The following is a 21,176-nucleotide window of genomic DNA, read 5'->3' as shown; positions in this document are numbered from 1 at the left end:
CATTCAAACATGAAATGTCTCTATGTAATTTATGTAATTTATGGCCATGTATACCCCAGTCTGCACTGGGAGGACAGATTCCAGATGAGATCAAAGAAAACAGCATTAAAATGCTAAGTCCAAAACCCCTGCACTGAAGAGTTTGGGGAACTCCAGAACACAACAGGCACACTGATAAAAGAGAACAGTGTAGCAATGGCCTAGAAAGGCATGAATGCACCAGGCACTTAAAAAATATTACATAATATTCAACGTTTTCTTTTCACTGTCTTCTTGCAGACCAGTTGTGATCTGTGTTGCTCTCAGCCTGCCACTTCTTTCTTTCATTCCAATGCTCAAAAGCTGTGCTAAATTTCCCCAGGGCTCATCACTCAGTAAGCAAGCCTGCTTCAATGTGCTAGTGTGTCTGCTGCAACAGCTACTTCCACAAATAAACCACACAAAAGTCCTAACAAATCTACAATTTGTTCTTCTCTTCTGAAAACAGAAGGAATTATTAAAACCAATGAAACATATTAAACATCTGACCACAGTTTCAACAGTAATTTAGCAGCTACATCACTTGTCATGCGATCAACTGATTTAGGGGGTTTGCAGAACTTATCCTGTTTCTGCAAATAAGAAACATATTTAATCCCTTATTCTTGCATGCTTTCCACAATACATTACAGGGACTAAAATGAACATAATTCACTCTAATAGAGCAGCACATTGTAAAAAGAGCTAAACTTTGGTGTAATTTTTCATCACAGATATGGTCATGTTTCTATATATATATTTATATTTTACACAAATATTTATATAGCCATACCCTAGGAATGGAAACATTCAGACACTACAGCTCAGCAGAGAGTAGAACTGATGTACTGCATAGAATTTTAAGATCAACAAATTAACTTCTAATATAGAAACAATTCCTGAAAACTATAAACACTTGTCAAAATACTGACAAAGCAGCAAGCTATTAACTGCCATTGGTTTTGACATTACAAAACAAAATAAACTATAAGACTAAAAACTATTTCTAACCTGACAAAAAAATAAAATAAAAATAGTTTCTGCATCATTTTTGCCCTTCCCCTAGTTATTGAAACTATGTTGTATTGAAAGCACTCAAATTTGGGGAAAAGCATATTTTCCTGAAAATTATTTATCAAAAATGGAATTCAATTCCCTCCACTATAAAAAGGCAGCCAATATTTATGTTACTCTTACAAACAACCTAAAATCTTCTACTTCAGAGCTGCAAATTCAAGTCAAACTAACAGGAATGCTCCTTCCAACCGTCACGTGAAATATTCTCACTAAGGTTTGTTGAGCTTTTTAAGCACAAAAAAAAGGTGAAACTTAAGCAGCATGAAATAAAAGAACAGAGGATGCTTAAAAAAATGATAGACAAGGATGGAATTTGACTTAAAGGTAGATAATGAGATGGATTTTTTTTTTTTTAAGCTGGATCAAGATCTAGCTACTAAGCTCCTAAGTTCCCAAAAAGCTCTATGGCCTACTTTCTCTACTTGTTTCAAAGTCACGCTAAAAGGCACCTGGCCTGATGAAATAGATTCCCCCAGAGATTGCACATTAGCAGCCTTCCCTCAGACACACGCCCCATAACACAGGCAATGACACAGAAATCATGTCGAACCGGTGCCATCACAAAATGGGAATTGTGTGCTGAGGAGCCCTGCCAAACCCTGTGCTGCAAACAGACACCGTCCGTTCATCTCTTCACTGCCATTCCTTTTCTAATCTAATTCACTTCTTCCCACCATTTATACTGCTTACCTTGTCATGCCTCCCAAAACAGGTAATACAATTCAATTTTTACAGTCATTTTTACATTCCTATTCCCAGTGATGCAATCACTACCTTGAAAATATTGCTGAGAATTTAAACTAGGTAATTTTGGCAACAAAAAAGTCTGCATAGAGATTTTTTATTCTTCTTATACAAATTTGGGGGCAAAACTGAGTTGGCATCATACCTTTCACAATTTTTGTTTTTCCTAACAGCTTTCTAATTTAAAGGATAAATGACTTTTCCAAAACTGACTTTGTTTCTTTTTTGTTTCAAACTATGTCATTCATTTTCAAACAAACCCATAAAGGGAATGGTGTGTTTCTCACATGTTGGACTAACTACGTTTGCCTTTTTTTAATAATGAAAAAAATAATTTTTTTTTAAGCAACGCAACAGAAACAAGCATTTCAAACTACCCCCTTAACCCCCTGATTTAAAAACAAGATTAAATAAAAAGTAAAAGGCCTAACACCAAGATTAGTCTTCTGATAGCAATATGTCACAAAGAACTTGACATGTTATATAATGCACTATATGTTTTCTTTGGCTCAGATGCTTTCACCTGTTCTCTCCTGGCATTGCTAGCACTACCAGATGGATCCATTTTAGATTTAATTAATTTACCCTGTCTCCTAGGATTTCCAAGAAGTAAAGCACTGACAAGAATCCTGGTCCTCTCCTTTCTTGGATACAGAAAAAGAATCTAGGCAGAGAGAGATTTTCCTTTTAAGAACAGAATACAACACTCACAAATAAATACCTCAGGAAAACACGTGCTGCTCAAAGAAGCTAAAAATAGTAAAACCAACAAGCATATGTTTAACTGGGAACCTTCCTAGATCCTAAAAGTAACATTATTCTATAAATCCAATGGGAACTCAAAAACTGTGTTTGGTTTTTTTTAATGGCAATGAAGCATGCATATTCCAAGTGTCTGTATATAAAATCAATACCATACACTGCATATTGAACTAGACAGAATCCCTCCTTCTTCTCATCAGCCTTCATTCCCTCCACCACATTATTTTTCTCTTCTTAAAAATTCCTCAATATATTACATGTAAGATTTCATCCCCTCCAAGTTAAAGCTTTTTGTTTAATTCATATTATTCTCTTCTCATGTGAAAAATAAATCTTCACAGGAACTTGGAGCAGCACGGCAACTTCTAACCATCTTTAGCTCTTTAAAATAGTAACTGCTCTAAAGGACTCATAAACTATGTTCCCTTCATAAATTTAACAAAAGTGGTGAGTGGATGCATGTTAATTAAATCATCTGCTTATCTTAATCACTAGGTTGCTTTACATGGACCAGGACAAACAGTTCTTTGACAGTCCTCCTCCTTTCCTGGCTTTCTCCTTGTTATCTGCTTTTACATCCTAAGATGCACGGGGCAGAGGATCACCCCTCTGTCAAAGCTGGTAAGAGGATCTGGCATAACTAAGCCAGCAAGACCAGGCAGCCTCGGAGTACTGCAATAGAAAAATAGTTCAGATCTTCTACATTGCTAAGTCAAATTTTGCTCCTTGTACAGGATGGAACGTTTCACAGCAATATCCCAGAGCTCAAGCAATGAATTTTCCCACTTGCACAAAACACTACAACAAACATAAGCCTTTCAGTCCTCTAAACAGAACTTAAATTATGCAGAAGCATTGACACACAGCACAGGAATTAGTTTTACTTTAAATGAATGTATCAATACAAAGCACAAACCAGCTTGCATCACTTGTAAGTGATGCCAATTCTCCAAGGTCTGTCTCCATAACAGATACACTGCATCTCTTCTGATATTAAAGCATTTGCACAAAGTTTGAGCTCCAAATGTCACACAACTGAACAAGAATCTTAGGTTTCCACCTTCAGAAGTCTGGTGAGATGCAGAGCATTAACTCTAGACTACATAATCTGATCAAATGCCTGAGGCCAGAGGACAAACAGAAACAACCTATAATTAAATTCTGCACTCTATAATGATTATTTTTTTAAATATCTTCTATAAATGTAGCATTGGCTACAAGATCTGAACTGAATTAAACAATTTTTTTAAATTTAAAATAATTGATTTGTAAGGGTTTGAGCTTGTTTAAGAAAAGAATCAATCACAGATATTCTGAGTTGGGAGGGACCCACAAGGATCATCGAGACCAACTCTTCAGTGAGTGGCCCATAAAGGGACTAAACCCACAACTTTGGTATTAACACTGACCAACTGAGCCAACCTCAGTGGCTTTCATCATCTAATTTAACTTGATGGTCTTATAATTTATTAGCAAGTAGCCCAATTAACCCAAATAAGCTGACAATGTAAAACCAGGCATCCAGGTTCCAACATCAGTGAAATTAAAGGGGTGAAGAACCCCTTATACTTACACTGATGTTAAGAGACAAAACACTGCTATAGTCATAAGGCACAGAATTTGAACTGTCATTTTCATCAGCTCTCAGAGCACATTCTCATTTACCTATAACCAGTAGAGCCATCAATTTTAACTCACGGCAGTATGTATTTTCTATAGAAGCTGTAACAATAACCTACACTTATATAGCATTTAAAATTCAAAGAGTATTTTACAAATCAGTGGAAATTACACCCTTGTGCTCACTGCTGAAAACAATCCATACCTAGGATCAAAACTATTTGGTCCAAGGAAAAGACAATTCAACCTGAAAAATAGTTATAAAAGCAGGCTGCAGTCTATAAATTATTCCTTTACTTTTTGCTCATAAACATTTTTCACTGGGCTGGGAGAACACAAATACACATGAGACACAACCTCAAGAAGTCTGTTTATATTGCCAGAAGCTTTTCTAGAACTTTCACCTTTCATTTGAGCTATTGTTACCTTTCTCTCTACTTCTAATAAAAGTTTTGAAAATAAAACTCAAATTCTCAGCAATAGGAAAAACACTCTGAAAACAGCCTGGGCACTAAGCTCTATCACCTGTTACCTCAGATCAGATAAAACAGACAGCAGCTGCTTTAAGCAGCCAGCCCCAAACCATCTTCTTCTCCCCTCTGCCATAACAAATTATAATAGCTTTATCCATTCAAATTTCATATACTTGACAAAGTTCTCAGAAGATCAATAAAATAAACTTAATGAAAAAAAAAAAAAACCTCCTTCTAGAATTGTTATACTGAAATTAATCAATAGTTCTGACACACCCAGAAGCTGTGATATTTTAAAGCTGTGCCATCCAGTGATACATCCAGCCTTACCATCACCTTTGCCAGGTGTAGGATCTGGAGCTACCACTACCTACCAGCCAGCACAGCTCAGGCACCTTGCAGCAAGTCTCACAGTATTAAAGTTTGGATTTATCAGCACTGTCAAACCAGCATCTCGAGACAGTAAGCCCAGTCTTAGGAGACTAAATAAAAAAATTATGCTGTGACAAAACACTTCACTTGCTCTGACAGATTAAATTTGTGTTTAAAAAAGTTGTGAGTGATGTAACTTAACTTCAACAGGCATTAGATCAAGTGAGGTATGGTTTACATCACCTTCACACCAAATCATAAAGCAGATGCACACACTGCAAAATGCAGCTTGGACACCTTTACAGAAATAATCATGCGATCAGCTATGCTCGAAAATGAATTCAAGAGCACTCAGGAGCAGCAGTTAAATGCTGGATGACAGCCTGGAGCTCTGTCCATCACCCAGTCACCCCAACACACCCACCCACGCTCCTTAAATCAACTCATTTTGCGATGTGACCTTCCTCTCAACAAGGCTCAGTGATGCTCTGGCTGATTATTAATGAAGGATTTTAACAATTAATAACTCAGCAGGTTTACTTTCTTGCTGCCCCTGGTGCAAGTCTGGAATCCCTTCTGCAGTACCCTTCAGCTGCTGCAGGCAGAAGTCTTCAAAACAGATTATTCTATTTCTTTGTGTATAGAAAGCAAACAGACGAGCATATGACATTCTCTGTCTGCTTTTTTGTGTAAAAAAGTAAAAAGAAAAGTTTAAAGAATGCAAAACTCAAAGACAAAGAACTGCATGGACAGCCAATAAAGACAAAAGCTTATATACAGGTTTATTAAAGCAACTGTTGCCACAGAAATTATAACATTTTCAAAATGGGAGAACGAAAAATTATTTTTAACTTAATTTTTATTACCAAGACTTATTTCCAAGGGCAATCAGCTCAAAATATATGTATTTTTTTATTACTGGGTATGTATCAACCTCTTAGCTAATAGAAAATTAAAATGAAAGACTATTAGATGTTAATCCAAGATACAGTATTGCTTTATAGAGCTTTAAAACCTTTTTTTACAAACACTTGACTACCTTCCCCTATATATACAGAGAAGCCCAGGGATTAAGTAAACCCAACTCAAGCCCAAAATATGATGTGTAAGGTCAACATCAAATTAAAAAAACAAACATACATGGATTTTAGCTGTTATGTTCATGAACAAACATCTAAATAAAGTTTTCAAGAACAATACTTCTTTCTGAAATGAACTGACTGAAATCAATTCAGATTAAGACCTTATTGAGATTTTAAATAGAAAATCTGATGTCTAAACAGCTATTTTGTGCACATGATGCAAGTTTCACATATTAACCTATATAACTGCTGTGTAAGTTTTCCTTAAAGAATTATGCATAACTTCATAACAAGCATAATGCCACGAACTTGAAATAAGAAAAAGCAACTGCTTTTTTCTTTCATTCCCAGAATCACACAGAATCATTCAGTTTGCAACATAAAGATACCACAGTCTTCCTATCATACACATCATCCAAGTTAACATTCAAACTTACATCACACAGGCAGAGTCAAAGCTCCACATGTTGGACAGCACTTTCCACTTTTATAAATTAATTTTTTTTTTTATATCTTATGTGTAGGGACACGTTCCAGCAAAGCAAGGAAAATCATTTTTGCAAATATCAAAACTGTGAAGTTTTTTGTGTTGTTTTCTTTCAAGAACAAAAGATCTGTAATACAAATTCAGCTCTTCTGACCCAGAAAAACACACCAGAAGTTACACATCCAAGGGAGGAAAACCAGCATTTAGTCAGGTAAAATTCTGTATGGCCTTAAACCAGAAGCCAGACCCATAAAGGGTGTAGGAAAATAATTAAGCTTATAGCTGAGAGTCTTAAGTGATATGAAAATAACACAAACATAAAGCCAGTAGTCCCCTGTTTCTGATCCTGAAGGAATCAGAAGCCTTTAGGTCTAAGTGTATTCTAAGTATATAGTATAAGAAAACTAACACCAAATTCTGGGAAGACTTCCCATGTAACAAAACCAGTCTATCCAAAGTGCATAATCAAAGCATTTAAAAAAATCACTTATGGGGAAAGAGCTTTGTACCACATATAGACAGACTCCGCAATATTTTCTCCTAAGCTGTTCTAGTGACTAAAAGGAATAAATTTTTTTTCCTTCAGTCTTCAAAACACAAGTGGAGTTCGTCAGCTTCTTTTTGAAACAACACTTTTACTATGATTACCTAGAAAATGTAAGAACATCACAAACCCTCTGCCTGTTGACCTGCAAACTCACTTTCAAAAAGTGATGTCAAATCACTTCCAGCCAAAGGATTCACCATACCTGAAGCACCTGAAGCACTCTACACCAACTAGGACCACTATAGGTCACAGAGGCCAGTACCCTATTCCAAGTAATTTCTGTCCTGCAGAGTATCTCTGCATAATCACAACTAAAATTAGTTGAACAGAGTTTATACTAGAAAACTTATGAGATGCTTAAACAAAGAATCATTCTAATATGTTTCTCTTTATTTTGGCAGTATCAAAGTCACCATTTTCAAACAGGTTTCTTTTAGACATATCTGTATCAATGTTTTCCCTATACTTAAAATAGAAAATTAATCCAACACCAGTAACACTAAAGTTAATCTCACTACTACTAATAATAATAGCTTATTAAAAGTGAGTCACCTTTTCAGTTAAAAAAGAAAAAAAAAAAAAAAACAGAAAACAAAGAGCTAAGCCATTAGATAAAAATGTAAAAGATACCATGAAAAATGAATGAAATATAAGCAAGTATGCCAAAATATTTAGTCATCATTTGCTTGGACAAAGGGGAAGCAAAACTGTATTATAAATTTATTATATAAAGAGCAATAAAAAAGCAACACAGCATACCTGTATTTACCAGTGAGAGTGATAAGCTATTCAGTTGTTATGCTGCAATTGTTGCTGAGGTTACAGTACTCTTCCCCATTTTTGTATCCTGGTGATGATGAATTTGGGGTATTTTCTCCACTCTACGTTACCAGTTCTGATACTTAACTTAGGTAGTGAAGCTCAGGACATGCAAAAAGGTTTGCAGGCCTCGGGGCTGCAGCTGCACATGTGTCTGCTCTGCAGGTGACCCATGGGGCAAGGGACCTCTGCCAGTCCCATTAAATGTGCACTTACTGCAGCTCTAAAAAAAGAGCCAATATTTACCACTGCACATCAGCTTGAAGGAGAGATGCCTTTATAGGATATTATCAGCCATTCGAGCACTCAAGTTTTGATTTCCAAGGGGAGCCTGGCAGAAGGTATAATTCTTGACCGGAATGAAAACACACCATGTGTGACTTTTAAATATTATGTTCCTTGTGTTGGAATCTCAGACATAATGGCCACAAACCAAGTAAATACAACTTGGTACAATAAAAGAAAAAAAGCTTTTAAAAGCTTAAAATGTTAACATCAGAATATTTTTTTAAAAAAAATATCTGATTCATCTAGGATGCTGTGAACATCTAGGCCTGAATCCAAAGCTATTGAAGTTATTAGGACTGCTTCCCTCTATTTCAACAGACCTTGGATAACTCTCTCGTTTCTGTAACTCTCAGACAAATCCATGCAATGTATCATCTCAAAGCAAAGGAACTCAACACATTTCAGTGGCAGCACATTCATTTAAACAGAACCATGTATACTATATATGGAAATGAAGTGTTGCTCTCAAAGATGCAAACCCAATGTATTCTCAGGCTATAAATACCACCAGTATTCAAAATGGGCCCTTCCTGACCAGTATGTCTCTGACAGGCGTGGAAGATAGGTATCATTCCTCCTCATTTACTCAGACTCTGCTGCTTTTCCACCCTTCACTGTCACCCAAGGTGACCTGTGTGCCCTGCACAGTGCCCACACTGACAAGCCATGAGGTCTAATTTGGAACCGGAGTATTTAGCCCTGTGTAATTCCGCATAAACACCAATGCAGTCCTGTGATCTAACGGAGTTTTGCACTGACTTCCCAGTCAGGCACTGTAATCCTGCAAGGAGCAGGGAGCTCGACCCAATGATCCTTATGGCTCCCTCCCAACTCAAGCTGTTCTAGGATTCTAAACCCTCAGCCATGTAGCAGCTTATAAACCCACTACAGAAAAACAGCTTTTTAAAGTGTAGTTCCTTTCCTTTTGCCACTAAAACCATATGTGGGGGAGAAAAATATTTTTTAACCATTAACACCCACATATAATGTTTCAGCAATCTTTCCCTCAGAAAACCTCTACAAGCTGCATTCACTGTGCCCTCCTCAGACTTCTGATAATTCAGTAATTTTCATACATGTAAAATACACATTTTTATGCAATGTCACTAGGTATGTTTAGTAAAACCAAAGGGACACCGTGTCCCCCAATCCCACCTAGTGTTATTTTCATGTTTACACCTCCCCAGCGACTGCTGCCCTCCCAGCTTCACACTACAGGATGCCTTGCTGCTACTGAACTCCCGCCTGATCCGGCTGAGGAATTATCACCAGCCAGCCCTGAAATTCATATAAACTTTTGTCACTCTGAGTTGCATTCCACAGAATAGCAGAGCCAATCTCAGAAGGAACACTTGACTGCTGCTCTGTGTTGCGCCTGACTAGAGATTACAGCTTCTTTTTAGGATTTGTCCCAGGAAGGACACTCAATGACTAAGATTCACAATCCACTTTCTTGCAATAATACAGGACATACAAGCACCATCATTACTGGTTTTAATTATAACCATTAGATCCCGTCCCTGTGGAGATTTTACTTAGGGCGAGTGCTCTCTAAATGTTCAGTGTTTCTGTCTCTGGGGCTGTAAACTGCCCTCACTCCACATTCAGAAATCCCAATGCATCAAATCTGAGTACATCCCCATTGAGTGAGGATCAGTGTTACTTAAAAGCTTTTTGTCTGCTATTACAGGCACTTCTTCTACTGAGCTAAACTGGAAAAAAGGTGAAATCTAATGGTTTTCAACCAGCATTTACAGATTTGCAAATGTGAGATTTTCAATTCTTTTGAATGCAGATGTTCTCCTTAAATGTATATGTTGCAAAGCCTTGAAAAAAAGTATGATACTGTACCGAAATAACCTTTTGGTTGAGCATGTTTGGTTTAAAAGTTAAATCATTGTCTATGCATTCTCTTTTCTGCATGCATAACCTATTTCAGCATGTGCTCATGAAATGCGAAATCCTTTATAAGCTCCAGAGACAGAAGTATCTTTCTTTTCAGATCATGGAAAACAGCAGCATACACCTCTCCACAGCCAGTGCCTTTCTCTGCTTGTAGAAACACCACCTGCAAAGGGCTGCAAGTACCTTTTCTTTCAGACCTTGACCTCGCCACCATGGGCACCTCTCAACTGGCAACCTGTCTGGTGAGGCTCTCACGGAATAATTGCACGCAGACCACCTGACAGCCATGAGACAGGAATGACTGAGCCAGGCTGTGCATGTGACTGAGCAGCAAAATGCATTACAGTTCCCGCTAATCCCTTGAGCCTCCCAGTTGTTCATCAGACGCTGCTGCCCAGTACATCTTCAGGAGAGCCAAGGTGACGATTCCACGTACAGATTGGAATGAAGGGATCTCCTGCTTTATGTCTCCACACGTGTCTTCCAATGCACACCCGAACTTTTCTCAACAGATCCTGCTTCAAATTTCTTTCTTCATTTGGAGAGGACGTTCATGCAGGTATTGCTCAGAAACCAACAAACCTCACCCACACAAGAGTCAGCTTGGAATGAATGCCACTTGTCTTATGGACAACTTAAATTCTTCTGCTTACAAATTTTCTCAGGCTTTAGAATTCTGCATTGAAATTCTTAACTTTTCAAAGACGACTTCTGCAAATATTGTATTTCCAGCAAAACCAGGTTTTTTTCTATTCAAAACAAATGGGGATGTTGCTTGGTTTCTACTGACAAAATCTAGCACTGTGTAACTTACTACATTTCAAAAATACGTAGACCAAGGTCAAAAAAAGACTACTAGGGCTTGTAATTTCAGGCTAACAACTGCTACCTATAATCATAATTTCATTTTATACATATATGAGTCCTGGGTTGCAGGGAGGAAAAGCTCTTCCAAAACACTGAAAGCATCACAACAAGGATGTACTCTACCTGCTAGAGCCCGATGACATAAGATTTGTAAGTGGTGCCCTTCATTGGGGAACCAAGGAGCAGCAATAAAGGGTCTGGTATCGTATTCTTCAAAATGAAACAAATTCCATTTGATTCTGCACTGACCAGCTCCAGGAGCTGACTGTGCCCCAAACCTTTGCTCTCTCATTCCACTGTTCCTTCTTTATGGTTTTGGAGTTTGTTCAAAGCCAAAATATGATACCAGATAACATCAGCAGAAAATGCCCTCCAGGAGCATAGAAAATGCAGAGGCAGATCCATATAATCAAAGAACTATAGATTGTATAATATGCATTTAGCCACTATGTGTACATCACCATGTATATTTATTTTACTTTTCTGCTGCTACTATAAACAAGAAGAACTAATGCCAGAGTCCAACCCAATGAAGTTTAATCTCACATTCTACTTTTCATACACAAACAGAAATCAGTTAGTCAAGGGAGAAAGAACAAGCAATGACCAGACAAGTTATTTAGCTGTATCTAAGCACCACTAAAAGTGTATATGTAAACACTGAGAAGAAAACCAGCATTTTTTAAGGCTGGTTGCAGATAGACTGTAGCTAATTTTGAAAAAAAATGCATCTAAAACTATTTACCATATTAAATAAAGGAATACAAGGGCTCTGATAGTAATGACTGTCACACTACATGAAACACTGACAACAAAGGTAAAGATTTATATTTTTTTGGGCAGGTTTTTTTTTTTTTCTAATTCCAACTTATGAAGCAAGTACGGAGCATGAAAACCCTAAAATTTCAACAATCATTTTTAGTACATGGTTAAGAGTGATGTTCTACTCATATGCAATTACATTAATTAGATACGAAATTTTAAGGGAGAAGGTTGATGATTCTGTTAGCTGTTTTCATATCCTTGACTTACAGTATCTTGACTTTCTTATCTCCAAAGGAAAAAAAATTAATGAAATTTCATACCACAAAGTGTTAAACCGTTTATATCGTGGTTTTAAACTCCAGCTTTAAATTGAATGATTCGAAGAGGGGGACACTCCAAACAAACCACACTCTTAAATCCTTCTATGTAGTCATTAAAAAGTTTTACATCCCAAAGTTCACAATCATCGACAAATCCACGGAATACAATGTCATGCCTAGAATATAGCAGGAAGAAAAAAAATGAAACTTTTTGCAATTCTTTGCAATTACAGATACAGACACGAGTGTTAGCACAGTAACTCTGAATTATTCACATATACATGTGAATTATTCAATAAGAGGCCGCAGAAAGTAGACATGAGGAAGATTTCTTTTAGCTCTCTCACTGGGACTGCTCTTTACGTAGACAGTGAGATGATGCTGGATAGCCCAACTCCCCTGCAACCTGTGGAGCAGCAGAAGAGTCAGCACAGGAAAAGAAAGCTCCTAACATGCAGAAAACTTCTTCAACCCTGCAGAAGGAGGAGCTACTCCTTCTAAAATTCCTTCTGTAGCAGGTCCAATAGAGTCAACATAGAATATATAGGCATTCACATTTCTCACCAGCAGCCTCAGCAGCTTTTTCCAACTCACCAAGCAGCAAAGTATGTACTTGATAACAGCAAAGTTTCAGATAATTTCAGTTGTTACTTTGGTTAGCCTTTATGCCCTAAATACTCAAAAAGTGTTTTGCAATAACTAGTTATAACTAACATCCTTGCATACAGAGAATTCCCTCCAATTCCCCATTTTATCGTATAAGGAATGCAGGATGAGCCCTTGAAAGTTCTTCTTTCCCAGAGTCTTGAAAATCCTTACAAGTGGAACAAATAGGATCTAAAAGGAGACATCTATCTCCCCCTACCTGCAGAGCCCTTTATCCTCCTGCCCCAGGGAATGACATTCATGGAACTACTTCAGTCTCAAAGATGAAATAAACTGAAATCTTACAACCTGCCATAGCCATAATACATCAAACTATTCGGACTGGAAGTGTTTGAACCCCTCAACTAAGCCTGTTACTAAATTGTCACATTTAGCCCAAGAGGTTTTAAAGACAATTTGCATAAATCTTTCTATACTGGTTAAGAAATTACTGATCTGCTTTAATTGACAGTGTCCCAGTAATGGACTATCTGACCAACAGTACCCACCAAGAAACCATACATAAGAAGTCTGTGTACAAGTCTCTAACTTGTTACTCTCTCAAGGGAAGAAGCATGAGGTAACAGCACACAGATTTTTCTTTTTTGTCAAGATCTCTGATAGACTTTGTAGATTCGTCTTGTTCTGTGGAGGCAGAAATGCTAAATACACAGCAAAACCAAAGGTTAAGTCTTCACTACTCACCCTTCCTTGAAAATTGCTTTTTACTGCTGTAGGAAATAGTACCTTATTATCACAAATTCATTAGAGCTGTGTCATCATACCTGGCTAACACCTCTTTAAGAAAGTTCAGGTTTGGCTTTGAATGAAAAAAAAAAGCCTATAGAAAAGCAGTGCTGCCTGATAGGATTCCTGATGCTCAATGCTGACTTTTATTCCTTAACTTTAACAATCACTCCTTCCACAGAAAGCCCAAGCTCACTGTAATAGTTTAACTTCCAGCTGGAATGAGGAGGTTCATTTAGGCAACCCAAACTATGCAACAAACAAGCACCATAACTTTCCATGCCCTAACTTTGTTCCTGGTTTCCCCTAGGTGCTGGGCCCTCCATACAGCTGGTGTATATGTGCTGTGTGTTTAGGGGGGAGGCGACAGGAGAAAAGGGAAGACAGCTCACTGTACGTCAAAGCAAACCAGCAACCTAGCAACCATATATTAAAAGGTGTGTGTGTTTTTGTGGGTGTCTGTGTGCCAGGAATAACTGAAGCAGATATTATTCCATTTGTAATTCAAAAAATGTGAAAAGGAAAGGGGAGAAACTCCAGGTGCTGGTCTATTTTGGGGTCTGTCAAAATCCACTTTCACAATACAGAGTTGTAACACTTTCTATCTCATTTTTCATAATCAGAAATTAAAGTCTGGACTTGAGCAAGTTCTTAGCTTTGGTTTGAAAATAGACCCTTTAAAGCAGAAACTGAACTTACTTCACGTACTATGCTTTCTTCCAGCTGGTAATATGCTAAAATCAAAGGGGCAGAGAGGCTGCCTCAAAGACTTGACACTTAGGTTAAGAGAACACTTACAAATGTACAGAATACTTCTAGATAGCTACATTTAATTTAACAAACAGAAACGTCAAAGATTCTCAGGGAGTGGAACTAGCTTTATAAAGATTCACTTGAGTGAGAAATTCACCCTTCCGATTTTACCGAAGTTTCTCATCCCACGAGGCAACTGAGAGTTTAGACCAGCATATACAAGCGCCCACCCCATCATATGCAGTCCCAAGGGTGCAATATAAACTTCTGATCCGCACTGTCCCACTACACCACCATGTGCCTCTCTGACAGGGACACAGAGAGTCGCACACCAGGTGAAACTTTCATGCCACCAGACGAAAAGGAGAGTCCCTGCGTGGGAAGGGGAACGGGGAAGCGCCTCGGGACTGCACCCACCACCTCTCCCCTCCAGCTCCGGTGCCCACGCTGCAGCTCCCGACAGCCCGTGCCAGCCCTAAGCCGAGAGCAGCCAGCACACCGCCATCGGCAGCCCTGCCGCCACTCGCCCAGGTGTCCTGGTCTACAAGGCTGGGCTCCTACTCCTCACCACCACCGCACCAAGCCACCACCGGCAGCAGAAGGGGAAGGGAAGGGGGAGTTACCTTGTTTTTGACCCCGCAGTGGCAGCAGACAGTCCACAGGTACTTGAGGGTCCTCCACAGCAGGATGATAAACAGTCCCCCAAAGAAAGTAACCATGGATGAGGCGAGGAAAGCCCACCACATGCGCTGTCCGCGGCTATCGCAGGGCACCTCCATGGTCACCGGGATGATGAGCGCATCCATCTTGGGCACATTGACGGGGGAGGAGGACGAGTCTGTGTTGAGATTGTTGGCGTTGATATTGTTACTCATTCTAATGCCGCTGCCGCCCGGGTAGGAGCCGCCGCCGCTGCCATTTGCCATAGCTAACAGCGAGCCGGGCGCGCAGGGGCTTCCGAGAGCTCCTCCCGCCGCCAGCGCCCCCCAAAAAGCCCATCACCAGCCATATTGCTGCTGCCGCCGCTGCTCAGCGGGGAAGGATAAGGAGAGTAATAAAAATAAAAAGCCCCCAGTCAAAACAAACAAAAAAAAAACCAAACCAACCAACCAAAAAAAAAAAAAAAAAAGCAGGTGAAGAAAAGCGACCGCACAATTCCCGGGTCCCTCTCGGGAGCCGACAGGCCGGTGAATTCCGAGCGTCCTCTTTGTACGCCGAAGATAATATTTAAAAAAAAAAAAATTAAAAATAATAAAAATATAGTCTCCTCCTCAGATTCCCACCCCTTCCTTCTCCCGCATACACAGCCCCTACCCCGCCCACCCCAAAAAAAATCATCCACCACCACCACAAACTGATGCCTCTGAGCGTCTCTCCAAGATACCCAGCGCTGCGACCCCGCTGGCCTCAGCGGGGATCCCTCACTCAGCCTCCGCCGCGGATCCTCCCGGAGGTGGTCTGTTATTATTGTTATTAGTCTTTAACTTGTTATTAGCGATACTCAGTCACCCCCCCCCACCCCGCGCACCCTCCTCCTCCTCCTCCTCCTCTTCCAAGTCCAGCCCCTTCCTCTCTTCTTCCCCCCTCGGTGCCGGCAGCAGCCTCCTGTGGCTCCTAATTCATCCTCCGCTGGCCCATCTGTGCGTGCGCTGCCGCTGCCGCCGCCTCCTCGCCCATCCTTCAGGAGCTCCCTCCAGGGCCCGGCTGTCGCTCAGGCTGTTGCTCCCACACGCGCAGCGGCGCCGCCGGCTCCCGCCCCTCCCTCTGTGCCGCCGGGGGACGCGACGGCCCCGCGCCCGCAGCCGCGGCCGCTCCGGGGGCGCATCAAAGGCCCCGCGGGCCGGGGGTGCCGGGCGGGCCGGGGGTGCCGCGCTGCCGCTGCCGCCGGGGGTGGGGGCGCCGGCTCAGGCGGGCTCCCGGCGCCCCATGGGCAGCGCTCCCCGCCCCGCGGCCGCTCGGTCCCGAGCTCGAAGCGCCGAGCGCCCGCTCCGAAGGACGGCGAGGCGGGAGCGGGGGCTGTGTGCCGAGGAGGGCGCTTCACAGGTGGCGGCGAGGCGGTGCCCGGCCGCGCCGGGGAGCTGCCGGTCCAACAAGTCCCGCCGGCCCTGGCGCGTCCATCGCCGCCGCGCCGCGCTCTCCGCAGCCGCGGTGGGGCGGGGGCAGGCGGCAGCGGCCCCCCCGCGCCGGCCGTGCGCGGGGCCGGTTCGGAGGATGTCATGACGCAGCGGCCAACGCACGGCGCAGTCACGGCCCCGGCCCCCGCAGCCCCGCCGGGCCCCCGCGCCCATCGCCCGCGTCCCTCGCCCGCAGCGCAGCGCGGCACCGCGGCCGGCGCGACCCCTCCGCGGCGCGGCCGCAAGGGCGCCCTCGGGGGCGGCGGGCCCGGGGCTGCAGCGGGAGCAGCGGGGGAGGAGGGAGCGGGGCGCGCTCGGGGCTCGCAGGAGGCGGTTGAGCTGCAGCAGCAGGTGCCCGGGGATGCGCACGGCGCGGGAGGGGGGCAGCTGGCATGGAAACGCGCTAAGGGAGCGTGAAATAAACATCGGGGACCGTGGCGTGGGTTTTTCCGCTGAAGGCGTTCGTGGCTTGTCTTTAATTGACACGGGGAAGTACTGCAAACGCTCCGCAAACGCGCCGTAAATTGCCGCACATCCCGAGAACATTCCTGAATTTCATCCCTAGGAATATGAATAACGATTTAAAATTACACACTTGGGGAGGATGGGGGTGAAAGGGGAAGCCAGCAAGAAAATCTGGTTAGTCACCTCCTACTTTTTTTTTTCCGATTCACTTTGAAAAGCAGAGAAATTTATATGTCTATTCATTTATATATAAATCAAAATCTCTGTTTGGCACATGGTCTGCTCACTGGGTTGTCTGTACAAAGTATTATGCAGATCCTCTTGACATCTTTCCAAGGGTAAAATACAGCAGCCTTTGTGTGCGTGACATTCCCCCATCTTATCTAGTTGCTATACCGGCAGAGAACCACCATTATGAAATAGTAATCTCTTAACCTTTACTAGTCGTGGTTTCTGTTTCTGCATCTGCCAGGGGCTTGTTTGTTTTTGTTTTCTACTTAAGGCAATGAGATTTTATGAGTTCCCAAAGCTTTTTATGGGGCTCTCTAACCCTCTCACCCTTTTTTCATGCAGTAACACTGTTTTCTGTTTGTCTGACTCTGTGAGTTTATCGTTATGTCTCTTTCCAATCTTCTCCTCCAGTCTGCTCCTTCAAGAGAAAGCTTTTTCAAGAAGGGTTTAATAGGGGCTTCTGAATAGAGAAGGCATTAGATAATGTTATGGAAGTGTATACAGGTAAGAAAAATCCTACACTACTTTTTCCCAGAGAAAAACAGTCAGTTACATAGCAGACCTGAAGTAGGCCACTCCCAGGAGACTTGTAATGGAATTTAGTTGAGGATTTCTATATGCAGAAAGCTAGTCAGATTGAAAAGAAACTGCATGTCACAGCTGCCACATGCAAGCCCAGACTGCACTGTCACAGCTGCTGCCCTCTCCCATGTCTTTTCATTACCAGCCCTCCCCACAGCTAGAAAGCCACCTGGACTGCAAAGTGTTGCCATGACAGGATCACACAGCCTTGGGTCCTAGGCTCAGAACCTGGTCCTCATGGCCATTTGCTCTGCATTCCTGTGGTGGTGTTGGAGGAACAACCTTTTCACAGCTGCACAGATACCTAGGGATCCTTTTATCCATCAGCAAACACCAGGAGTGGAACAAGGGCAGGAGCACCGTAACACAGGCACTTGATGTCTGATCTTCAGAAGTGCCATGTACTTACAGACACTCTTACAGCTAATAGAAACTACAAGCCCTGTGCACTTCGAAGGACGAGGACAATGAAGAGCAGCTGCACAGCACATCCCAGAGAAGGCTTTTGCATGGTGGAATTTCTTCCGTATTCTGGTCCGGCAGATAACAAGTACTGAGTCTCTGAAGCCATGGCTGTGACATGCATCCTCTCTCGCTGTTGTTTGAGAGGGCCCAGAAGATTTGACAGAGAGGCTGCAGTCTGAAAATACATTTTCTTGCTTTACACATTCAGAAGGTACAAGTTAAAAAGCATTTATCTGACTCATATACTCAAAACTGCTGCAGCTGAACAGTGCAGACACTGGTTTCAAGAGCTCTCCAGATGCGAACAGAATCATTAGGCACTTCTAAAATATCATCCCCATAATACTGTACCCACACATACCAAAGATGCTCCTAAAGAAAAGCAAGTGCACCACAAAATATAGTCCGTATGTTCAAATAATTTGGTTCAAACATGTTCACACAAAGTTTAAATGCAGATTTGGACACGGGTAGGAGATTTATTGTGATCATTTGTAAAAGGCTGCTTTTTAGTTCTGGTGCTCAAAAACTGTTCATAAACCAATCAACACATACAATAGGAGTCCTAGTTTATAAATTTCACACTATATATCCAGGGGAAAACCTTTTGCTTTATCTGTATAAACTTCTATTTACATAAATATGGCTCAGTTCTACAAATATTTACCATGAAACTCACACTGAAAAGTAAATATTGATATCAATTGGTGAGACTTACCTTACCAGTTGAAAGTTTCCTTACTAGGAAGTATCTGCAAAAGACAAAGCAAAGTAGGTAACTTTGTTCTTTGTTCACCTATTCATAGACAGAGGTAAAAATGATCCCTGAAGGAATATCCCTTCCTTTAAGTCCCATTTGAGCTTACTCCTTTATGAATAAAGAAAGGGCTGCTTTCCAGTGCAGACTCTATAAAGCAGAGTTTGAGAAAGCCCCCTGGGGCTGTATGCTTCATTTACTGAGGCAACAACTCCATTTCATGTTGCCTTCAGACTAAACAAGGTTTTCAAGTTCTGCATCCTGGAGAGATCTCTTCCAAACAAATAGAAAGCTTCAATGGATTAGTCTTCAGATTAGTTGTCTATTTAATATTTCAACACAAGAGCTCAAAATTTACTTGGGTAACAATACTATTTACAGAACATGACAAACACTGTGCTGACCTGTGTTTTACCTGTTTTTACCATGTAGCATAGTCCAGGACACAATCATGCCTACTCAACAGAATTCTGGAGGATTTGGTTCCAGAAAGCAGTTTTTTTAGCAGCAAGGAAATGACTCCTCTTTATGTAAAACAGTTCCCTCTTGTGGATATTCTGTGTACAGTATTACAGAAGTATTTAAAATATTCATCAATCCTGGATCTTTGCAATTAAAACACCCAACTCTGTTCATCAGTCATCCAAACCCCTTGGCATTCTTGGTTTTAGCAATTAAATATCTGAGGAAGAACAAGCTAATGCATTTAATCATAATACAACTTGCCCAATTACACATTATCAATAACAAATTATTTAATTAAGTGCAATAAACGCAACAAGCTAAATAAAGTTGCATAACTGTACCTATATGAGTCAAGTACAAATCACAGTGGGTTTTTTATTTTGCTTATATGAGAAAACTTTCCACACGTTCTGTTATAAGAAACCATGACTAAAAAACAAGAAAAAGATACACTATATAAAGAAAAGAGACAGTAATGGCAAAGCAGTCAGGGTTTCCAAGGATCTATGTACTAAGTACAGAAGACAGAGAAACTCTGGAATGATAAATCTTTCAATTAAAACTAAAGAGTCCAAGCAAGTGGCACAGCTTCACTGGTGACACAATATTGCACCAGGGATTAATTTGGCATGGCAGTTTGGGAAAAAAAAACAAAAAGTATGAATGGAGTAACAGTGTTAAGATTTATGTGTTCTCTAAATGATGACTGCATTATACAAATATTTTTTTTTCTTAAGAAGAGAAATGTGAGAGAATAAGGAAAACTCCCCAGTTTTTCCATAAGGCATATATGGCCTAACTGAATCTGGGAAAATTATAGAAAACAATTGCATGTTATTATCTTGAGGAAAATTATATTAAAAAAAGGGAAAAGCCTTTTTTATATCCATATACCCTAAACTTGTTTACCACAATGTTTTTGTTAAATGGTTATATACAAAACCTTCCTAAACTTTGATTAAAGGTACAGTGTAAATGTTAAAGAATCGGCTTAAGGGTCAGTAAAGGTAAACACTTTACAAGGTTAAAAAAACCCCAAAGTTCCAATGGTTTGTGTCCAACAGCCTCCTTCACATTTTTGATGTCCCTGTAGAATACACTCTTGGCTTTTATGTAACATCAGTAGCTGTGTCAGGGCAAGCACTTACACACAGAAATAGCATAAAATAATAATAAAAAGTACTTCTAGACAAGAGGCTAGGTTTGTGTTTCTGAGGTCAGTGGGGCACTTGGTCTTGACTTCAAATGCTGGAGACCCAGTACCAACCAGACTTCACATATAAGCACAGATGTCTTGCAGAGTTAATTCTGAGCCTCACTTTCATACTATTCCTTACTAGTCCTACCTTGTCATGAGAACAGAGTGAAGAATAATATATTTGTAGTGATCAGATGGATACTGGAACAAAATCATATCATGAAATAATTCTGGGATTTTTGTTGCAATGCAAAACGTTTGTTCTCTGAGATGCTGATGTAAAACACGTAAGGTTGGATATACTGTCCTTGTCTTAAAGACTCAAAAGAGGAAATTTTAGCAGAAGATTATACTAATATGCACATAACTATATATTTACACGTGGCAAATTATTATCCTTAGCATTTTGGGTTTTTTCATAGAATTTAGACTACCTATTTCAGTGCATATTAATTGAAAATTCTGTTTAGCTTATTTTCTATCTGCCCAATCCCTGTTCAAAGACTGAAGTACATATTTAGCCTGATAATATATTGCACACTGTAACAGCTTCTTATCAAAGTACTTTGCAAATACGAATATATTCAACCTCATCACATCTCTCCGTA

At 40.8% G+C, this 21,176-nt stretch overlaps 1 protein-coding gene across 16 annotated transcripts in view; it reads right to left on the bottom strand.

Moving 5' to 3' along the window:
• KCNMA1 (potassium calcium-activated channel subfamily M alpha 1) overlaps nucleotides 1-15,769 on the bottom strand; it is a 439,294-nt gene extending 423,525 nt beyond the window's left edge. For 13 of the 16 annotated variants that reach the window (XM_058840855.1, XM_058840856.1, XM_058840863.1 and 10 more), the window contains exon 1: nucleotides 14,915-15,570. In XM_058840855.1, coding sequence (XP_058696838.1) covers nucleotides 14,915-15,217 — 303 coding nt within the window. In that variant the 5' untranslated portion in view covers nucleotides 15,218-15,570. Of the gene's footprint in view, nucleotides 1-14,914; nucleotides 15,592-15,636 lie in introns of those variants that run through there. The other 3 variants (XM_058840858.1, XM_058840857.1, XM_058840866.1) reach the window with 3 other exon arrangements.
• Between the last annotated feature and the right edge of the window lie 5,407 nt (nucleotides 15,770-21,176).

Source organism: Poecile atricapillus, chromosome 6 (genome assembly GCF_030490865.1).
Source record: "Poecile atricapillus isolate bPoeAtr1 chromosome 6, bPoeAtr1.hap1, whole genome shotgun sequence".
Lineage (NCBI taxonomy): Eukaryota > Metazoa > Chordata > Aves > Passeriformes > Paridae > Poecile > Poecile atricapillus.
The sequence above is the reverse complement of the archived record's forward strand: the minus strand, read 5'-3'. Positions and strand labels throughout refer to the sequence as shown.